The following is a 9,970-nucleotide window of genomic DNA, read 5'->3' on the forward strand; positions in this document are numbered from 1 at the left end:
TTAATATTTGCTTGCATAAATGAGGGTCGGAATATACTCCAGGAGTAAGAATAACGCAAATCCAAGGTATATGGTCCCGTTCCTTCACCTCGGTCACATCGCACATCCAGGAGTATTGTAAAAGGGCATAAAAAAGGCTTCACCTGGAATTGAACCAAAGACCCTGCCTTCAGCCACCGAACGCGGTAACCACATCATCATATTAAATGTAAAGGGTAACGAATGTAAGAGGTAGAAAATGTAGTCGAAAATATTCATTTTAGAGTCCAAATTATGATATCAAATCCCCAGATTTGGATATTGTATTGATTTCCCCGAATGTAAGCAAAACATTGAAGGAGATATAGGAACAGTTGTCAAAGTCTCAGAGATTTTACGTTCATCATCCTTCAGCGAGGAAAACCTGTCATGGAGCGATGAGACCTTCAAAATATTTAAATTTTCCAAGAACATGCCTCCAGCGACAAAGATACTGTTGATGAGAATCGTTTTGAAAAACCAGTTTCCTTCTCAAACGATTAAGATGATACCTCGAAGAAATGAAATCAGTCTGCTGCAGTGAAAGTGTTGACTCTTTTGTAAAAAAACATAATAAAAATCTAGAGATAGTAATGAAAGCCAAAAATAAGTTATCTGTTATACTACTCGAATTGTTGCTCTTCGGGGGAGGCAAAATAAAAACATTTTTGAGACAGAGTACGCGCATGCTAATATGAAGTAAAATTTATTTGCTTATGCACATTAACGAAGAATCTTCTACTTGAGTGTGTTTATAATGCGTAAATAACAATGAATTAATGATTGGAAAACCATAAAGAAGGTTGTCGCCACGTAATATTTAGTAACAAATGTGAAAATGGTTTTAAAAAAACATCCTTAAATAGTCCGTACGTGTTGAGTATTGGAAAAAAATCTAAATATATGAGCAGAACGCTAGAGGAAAATTGGAATAGCGTTTTGCCTGAAGTAATCAGAGAACACATGCAAACATGCCGCCAATTATAACAATGGATCTCCAGGTAAACAAGACCTATTCGACTACGAGTCGCGCGTTCCGCGAGATGCGGCAGGGCACAGTCAAATGGGGCTCTTAGAGGGCGGGAAACGGTCGCAGTGTGGCACGTACCGTTCATGGGAGCCGTGGACGCCGCCTCCGCCGCGCCGTTGCCGCACCCCCACCGATCCGAGATTAGAGGGCGCGGGGGAAGGAAGGCGACAGTCGCCGGGTCGATCTCCGCTCAACCACGCAGGAGGGCGCCCTTTCCTCCGGACCCCATGTCCCACAATGCCACGGGGCGGCAAAACGGCGGGAAAAAAGGGCGCGCGGGGGAGAAAACAAGAGCGACGCGCAGCCCGCACGGAAGGGGACCAACGAATGAGAAGAGACGAAGAGAGAGAAAAGGTAGGAGGAGATGAAGATTATGTCTCCGGTGCCCTGTACCCTCGCGACCCACCCCTTAAACTTCCCTGTCCCTGCACGCAATAGGGTCCAGGGGCCAGGGAGGGGTGGGAAAGGAAGCGAGGAACTGCGACGACTCGCTGGCGACCACCCAGATGAGGTGGGGACAAGTCGCCCCGACGGAGACTCGGGCATTGGCGGCCGCGGGCTCATGCGTACAAGGAGACAACCCCTCCGGGGGCGGAGGTGGTCGGGGGCGGTGAGGGCGACATTGTCGCGGTCCGCGCAGCGACACCTCGTCACACCGCACCTCCCCCCTTCATTCCGCCCCCGCTACCGAAATTTTGGGACTGGGGACACGCCCACATCTAGAAGAGACAATCCGCGCGAGGCAAGGGGGGGGGCAGGGGGAGCTGAGATGTGCTAGGTGGGGTAGAGGGGGGTAAAGAGAGGGACACGGTTTGGCGCAGCGTCAAGTCGCGCACATCGACCGGCGACGCAGGCTGCGAGAGGGGTCGCCTGGAATTAAGGGGCCGAGGAATTCGTACGCCCCACGTTTCGACCAAGGCAGAAAGGTGTGGTATATATTTGAGAAATTGTAAAGAATGAGCATAATGACAGGGCAGCAAGTACCTATTGCATTGACAGTAATGGTTGCGCACTATTAAGCACAACATGTTTAGTCTAGAATAGATCATGCAAGAAAAATCTTTGACACAATAAAACTAAGGGATAATGAATCGGTAGGGGCGCGGCACGCCCCTTGTAAATAGGTTTAACTTGGCTGCACCAAAAAACAAGGAATGACACCTGATGGTATAAAATAAAAACATGGACCATCATGTGCCACGCATGACTTCTAAAGCACTACGTAAGACTTAAATAATAAACAGTGTGGATAAGGCGACTATTCAGCCAAAGATATTCATACATAGGAGTATGACAATACTAGGTACTTCTACGACATAGGGCTCTCATACCGTCACACTGTGTTAAATATCAAGATGTGGTACATTTCTAGGTATTCCTAATAGCAGGTACAGCTAATATTCGATGCAATCCTTTAAAGGTGGAATGTAATTTGCGAATTATTATAAGGATATAATGATTTCAATGAGAAATCCTAAAAAGTTACCTCTTCATTATACCTTACAAAATAAAAAATGGCTCAATGACGCAGAGTTAACCACAATAGGGGCAAAATACGATGATTTATCATCAATCTGTTGAACTTGAATCCCGCCTTAGCTTCGAAATTCCCATATTCCTAGATTTATTGTCGTTCGTGAGGACATTCAAGCAAGAATTTGCCCATAATTTCGAAAGCTCATAATATGGAAATAATAATTGTACTACATAGAAGGTGATATCGGGACTTAAGGAGCGCAAAATACGTTCTAAGAATAAGTTTTTGTTTTCGTTTTTTCCTAGCAAACACCAACTACTATATATACAACAACAATTTACGATATTCGCTATCCTCCCGAAATGAAATGGTATTTCATAATGTAGCCATCAACTCCATTTCCTTGATCAGTGCCATTCAAGCTTAAATGAAATCTTTTAAGTATCAAGTGCAACACATAAGTATAATTCAGCGAAGCGAATTGTTTTGCGACACTATTCCGCAATTCCCATCGTCTTATGGGCTCTACTACTCAGACACATCAGCGTTACCTACTCAGTAGTATTGAAGCAAATGAAATACGGAGGACAAAGCACAGAATGAGAAATGGTTGGGTTAAAGTTAAAGCTAGAGCTTACCGCCTAAGCACAACGATTTTTGGCGTTATATAGTTGGCAATTTTTTACGCTAATTATTGCGCGCACTCAATAGAGCCTGCATCTTAATTTTCATGGCCGCACGTGCTCACAGTCACCACTGCTATACAGCCAACTTAATCATAATTTAGAAGCAGAATCTCTGTAAAATGATATTTTACGAATTCACGACACGCTCATCATGACATAAATTTATAATAAAAATATTTCCTATAAAGACACCGTTGAAGTAACTACTCTAACAAGGTTTATGACACTGTCTTTAGCAAAAGCCATTTAAAAATTTCAGCTCGTTGAATGTAAATACAAGATCTGAGTCAGACTGATGAGGCATTCACTAAGCCTTCGTTGCCATGTTATCTCCTAAAATATTCTTCGATTTAATCAAATTATGAATCCTATACATTCACATAAACATGTACAAACATTCTTATGGCCAATGGCTTGCAAAAAAATTTAGTTGAACATTTAATAAAGTCCGTAGAGCAAGAATATCCTTTTCAACCCAGAAGACACCCATGACCCCGACAAATTAATAACATCTACGAAGAAAATATATTTAAAACAGCGAAAGTAAGGGACGAATATTAATTCTTATAGTTCTGTAGAAAATGCCACCTTGTCTTTTGAATCACCCTCTCCTTCGATAAGATAAGGAGACAATGCAATCTCTATCTCCCACCTACTGTAAGTAAGCTCAGCAGCACATTGATGAATACAATGGTATGTTGCGTACGCGACAAGTGACAAATTCCTCTCGTTATGAATGGAAGTGAGAGACATGTTTCCGTGAAGTAATATGCAGTCCGAAGTGAGTATATGTGTCATTCTGGTAAGCAATTATTCATCTTACAACGCAAACAACAAAACTCCAGCTGGCAACTGCCACAGGACAACCGCAACTACAGACTCGAAAGCAGTGGAGACAATTTTTATAGAATAAACCGGAGTATTAATGTTAAGTGTCAATGAAAGGAGTTAATTTTTACTAAATAAACTCTTTGGCCGTCCTTGCCTATGGCCATTGAAAAATTGGTCACCATGAATATGAATCCCAAGTCGAATTTCGTGGAAGGGAGTACTCTACTAAAAAGTCTACTCAATTTCAAACTCATGGTATGTTGCAGAAGGAGATATGACACCAGTTTGAAAGTGATATGAATCGGCAAATTGCATGTTAAGAGCTTTTAGCGGAGTTGTCTATGACATATGTAATTTGTGAACGCTCCTAGGCAAGTATGGAACGTAAAACTATCCATCACTTCTGGCTTTGCATATGAAGAGGGTAAGTTGGGTTGATACAAACATGATTATGCACTCCAGGCAAAGTACAGGAGTTCTGTAGGATTCTCCAACTGTATTAGCCAGTGAAGGCGGCTCATTATTCACCTATTCATCTCACTACTGATGCCAAACCTTACTTTCACCGCTATTGACTTCCATTTGTTTACTTTTTTCAAAATATTCCAATGACGTTTCCGACCAAAAAATAAATACATTGCGTAATACTAGCAGATCGCTAAAGATGCACGGCGTTTGTGAAAAGAATTCAAATCATGCATCGCATATTCTGTACTCTGTCCTTGCATACATTCAATAAGTACTATTGGAAATTATTTTAGGCCCAAAATAAAGGTCCTTTCGCTGTTTCCAGTCAGTGACAACTCGACGCACCTGAGAATAATACACAAGTAGATATAAAAAAACTCACTGGCACCATTCATATCCCTGATAACGATGGCAGAACAATCGGTCGATACCTTCGAGTGAAAACGCTCACACATACGGCTGTCAACCTGGGAAGAAATCATTCACTCCATTCGTCCGAAAAACACCATATTCTACGAAAGCTACCCCAATGACTTGTGTATCGTTACGCATTCCGCCGAGATAGCGAGCCCCTAATAAGAGCACATCCCTCTTGCTACACTGGAGACGTTTTGCCTTAATTTCGTAACGCATTGTTTGTCGAAAAAACGATTGAACATATAATTACTAAATACGCTCCTGCAGGGACATTAGTAATTCACGTAAGGGAAGCTTCTTCTTGTCTTGAAAATTTTAATATCATAGCCTAACAATAAATCAATTAATAAGAAAATCAAAACAAAATACGGCCGGTCGAGATGGAATAATTGGTCCTCTTAACCGGAGATGGTATTTGAAGGAGGCATCATTAGAACTCGACCGGCCACATGCTATGTTTTTTTTTCGCGACGCATTGTTCGATGAATTCTTGCTATCATCTTGACAATTTCCGGGTTTTAGAGCAGTTTCTTTTCAAAACTGGCATGTGTTTCAAATAAAAAATCTGAGAAACTACTGAGGAGAAGTTTTTAAATTTGAGCTATTGGAACTCTTAGCTCTTAGGATGAAATTTGTCAAGAAAAAATCATTCGGCATAGCCAGTATTCAAACACGGATCTCCCGATTGCCGGACAGGTACGCTATCAGTTACACCACAAAGCCATCTTCTTCCATAGCGAATCTCAGAATGGGTTAACCTAACAAGGTGTTGACGTCTCATGTACACATTGTGAAAAAGGAGACGGGGGTCGTGCTTACTAAGCCACCGTCGAAGAACAAATATCTCTTGTTCTATGCAGTGTTTCGGAAAATGGCTACTGGAACGAATTGAAAAGGGTCAACTCTTAATAAAAATATACCCTGACAATATCAATATTGCGAATTTAGTTTTTGATGAGTAATTCGTAGAGGAACATTATTGGCTTATTTGAATTCGTGAGTCCTCCTAACTCATTACTTTTCACATGGGATCACTTAAAAATTAACAGATTTGAGACGAGAGCTTGTATAGCAATTAATTTAAAGGGCGAATATTTAAAATCTCAAGTTTATATCAGAGAAATATACCTAGAAATGATATAGCATGGAGGTCAGATATGCAAATATGCGGATATAATTACGGAATCTGTTGATTTTTAAGATCTCATATAAGATCACCGGAAGGTAATGGGTTAAGATTGAAATGGAGGGGGAGAATAGATGAGTCCGTCAAACAGAGTATGGGCTCCGTAGAGCCACCGGCTATCGAGGCGGTCTCCGCCGGTCCTCAGCGACCGATCCCCCGCGCACCAAATGACTCGCATCCCAGGGAGCCAACACGACCCGCGGTAACACTTAACGGTACAGTTGGAATTCGAACCCGGACCCGGATGAGCGGGGAGAAATGTATGTACAACGAAGCCTTTCCCCGACCCAACTCCCTTGGCGTGGCCGATCAAGTTTCTTTGAAAGGCCTTCCCCTCTCATTCTGGCGAATTAAAATGATTTATGCTCATTTTCCAGACTAATGGTGGCTGGGCGTCTCACAGCGATTAGCTGGACTTCTACCAAAGCCCTCTGCGGTCGAAAAATTCCACGAGAAAAATATATATGCATATAACGTGGGTAAAACTCGCGATTGTCAAAAACACGACAAACTAAGTAGTAAGTATATCTGGCTGGATAGTAAAGGTTAGTTGCCATGAAATAAGAAACATGGCTAACTATGGGGTAATTGTCAAGTAATCAACCAACTGCTAAAGATTCTCCAAGTCATTTTCGGTGCCTCAATTCTCAAAAAGATGAATGAAAATATTATGAGAGTGTGTGGTCATTATAAAATTTGAAAAGTACCTTGATTTTTTCTCAACGTAAATTACCATTACATGGAAGCGAATAGAAAACTTTGAAATAGTATACCTATTTGTTTCAAAATATACACCCTGAGCCCATTGAAATGAGCATTTTCATTTTTTTACTAGTTTTACTTCCATGAAGAACGGTATTCACCACAGAAACAATGATATCCAAATGTTTATGACAATGCATACAAGAGGGCCGTTTTACTAAATTTAATGAGAGGGATGTGGTTTCATGTCAGTCCGCGGCTCATTGACATCGCATAATAAAAATCCTCGCATTTTGACGTGACACCGAGAATGTAACTGGCCACCCCAATCGGATTGATATAAATTTATACACGAGCAGTTTAGTTTGATGTGAGCTCTATCCACACCAACGGTCGAGTTGATCGATCGGGAGGGGTGATCGAAGTAGTCAGTCTGCTAACTCTCAATATCACCATTTCTCGCAAATATCAATAAATATTTTGTTGCTACTGGGTAATTAAACTGGTCAGGGACATCAGTTGAACTTACCCACCCTTGCCAAGCTATTAAAATCATTAATAGTTTATCGTATGTAAGAATCAGTTAAGGGATTTTGAGGATAACATAATTCTTCCACATTCTGTGCGGAATGTAAAGAGTATCGTGGTAGAAGGCGGGAAAAATCCACGCTTTCATATATAACTTTGAAGATACTAAATTTTATTTTGTATTTATTTTTTCGAGCCTAACTCCGAGAAGTCATAACACTATCAATCATGGTGCGCGTGACGGAAGGTTCTCGCTGAATAGTCATTAGTCGCGTTTGACCATATTCGTTCATGTAGGCAGATGCCATCTCCTTCCAGACCCACACCTCTGTTTCCCATCGTACCGGAGATCGCTTTTGGAAGTCGCGCTAATTACATTTTTCAAGACGATCACGGATCAATTCGCACGGTCGATTGTCTCGTAAAAAAATCGCAACCCCTGTGAGTTCGTTCCGGAGAAAATGACAGCGATAATCGAAGCATATTTCGACACTCAACTAAACTGGAGCGGATGACATTTGTCACTCACATTTAATTCATCGGAACGGAAGTCATTATATACCTGCCTCATCCGCCGGGACCTTTCCCTCAACACGAAATGACTGCGCGGAGGATGGATGTCTGAGCGCAGAGAACGGGAATCAAATCAGACACGTCATTCAATCGTTTCAACGCATTTCGCGAAGAGTTATTCATAATGTCGAGCGAAAATACTAATTCCCCCTCAACATTTCACTCCACTTACATTATCCCCCACCCCACACCTCAGCTCTCAACACTCTTCCCCCTCCCACTCAGACTGTTCTACCCCCTCCACGTACCTACACCCAACCCCTCCCCCAAAACAAACTCCCCCGCCCCCTAGCAACGCGGCCGATTCGCGGAAGGGAAACTTCCTTACCGAACAGTCACCAGGAACGAACTGATAGTTTGCCCTTCCACGCCGCTAGGTGGGAGCACTTGCCCGCCTGCGCGAACCCCTGCGTTGTACCCTGCATACGCACAGAGAAGTATAGGGAAAGGGCGCGGGGAGTAGCACCCCAGCCGGCAAACTACAACGCATACCCAAAGACCACGTGCCGCCTCTCAATGGAAGACTGTCTGCACCGGAGCGAATGCTGGAGAAATAATATCCTGCGCGCTGAAAAGAACACGTCACTAGCACTGAGATAGAGGCCTAATAGAGAGGCTTCAACCGGCTATTGGAGCGATATATCCTTCTTGCCAGATTGTGATCAACGCACCATCGAACTGAACGCAAGAACCTGTCACGCGAGGCAACAAGACCCGAAAAGAAGAACTTCTGTATCATCGAAGATTAGCAGTCCAAGGATTATTTGTACGCAGCTCTCCGCTGGACCTTTCCATCTAACATTCTTTTTATAACAACGCGTTTAGTGTACCACGGACGAAGACAAGACATACATCTTCTATATCTCAGAGAACTATGCAGATTTTTCATTTGAAACATCAGGACACAAATATTTATCGGTAGAAAACAAGGTGGATTGTGATAAAAATCATCAAATGCATCGCAAATAGGATACCCATAAACAGAATACGGCCCAGTTTGAAACTTTGGGCACTAACTGGGGCACCAAAACAAAACATATCACACAAAAATGGAATTATTCAACCGAAACGACGCATAAAAAATGACAACCACCAACCTATGCCCATGGCGTCGTTGGTATCTGTCTCCTTGGAAACCATGCAAGCGCTTTCTCCTCACCCTACGCTCTCGACGACACTGTAAACAACACACACTCAACACAGTCACTGTCAAACACAACACGGAAAGTTCACTAAAACACCCAGTCCAGGTTGCATGGAATAGTCCGGGAAGGCGGCCTGGAGTTCCTCCAGCGATCCCCTTCACCCTCGCCGACAACCTTGAAGCCGACGCTCGGCGAGAAACACGCCGCCCGGTGAGCGATCCGCCGGCCGAAGACGCCGCAGTCAACCGCCGGTCCTCGCCCCGCTCCGTCCCCGACTCTCCGCCCGTGGGCGACCCATTGACACGCGTGGCGGCTTCCTCGTTGACTTCGTTTCGGGGGGGCACTTCCCTGTACCCCTGCTTCCGTGCGATTGTGGCTCGGTCGTATCCCGAGACCTTTTTCCGAGGGGGTGGGGGGCACAAGAACAGGGAGGGGCGGAGGGGAAGTTGCGTAGTTTCCCTTACGGGCGGCCAGGCAATAGAGGGGGGGCAGGATATACTGACAGGGGGGGAGGGTTGCCGTTCGGTCCCTGTTGCCGAAAAAGGGGGCACTAGGGGTCTCGATCACATGGCCCCAACAAAGGGAAGAAAGCCGGGCTCATTGGTAGAGATGGGAAGAATTCGGGTGCAGGTACAGCCCCTTGAGGAACACGACAAACCGGCGTCGCAAGCGCCCTACCTACACTCGTTGGTCGCTATAGCACATGGCGACCTCACGGCAGTCACTGAAGGTCCTCTCGTGAAGGGGCGACCGACAGAACGACTTTCCCCTCCCCTTCCCCCCTTCTACCGTGCTTTCTCCCCCTCCACCCTGGATATCCTCCTCCTCCTACACCACACGGACGGGCAAAGGGACGAGTACGGGGAAAAACGCTCTGGGTGTCACCGCTCGCGCTGGCGAACCAGAGGC

General features: G+C 44.1%; 1 protein-coding gene across 1 annotated transcript in view; it reads right to left on the reverse strand.

Annotated features, from left to right (window-relative positions):
* The window catches only part of LOC124166812, a 497,419-nt gene extending 487,681 nt beyond the window's left edge, over nucleotides 1-9,738 (reverse strand). Inside the window, exon 1 of the mRNA XM_046544505.1 lies at nucleotides 9,014-9,738. Coding sequence (XP_046400461.1) covers nucleotides 9,014-9,056 — 43 coding nt within the window. The 5' untranslated portion in view covers nucleotides 9,057-9,738. The remainder of the gene's footprint in view (nucleotides 1-9,013) is intronic.
* Nucleotides 9,739-9,970: the final 232 nt, after the last annotated feature.

Source organism: Ischnura elegans, chromosome 10 (genome assembly GCF_921293095.1).
Source record: "Ischnura elegans chromosome 10, ioIscEleg1.1, whole genome shotgun sequence".
NCBI classification, from domain to species: Eukaryota; Metazoa; Arthropoda; class Insecta; order Odonata; family Coenagrionidae; genus Ischnura; species Ischnura elegans.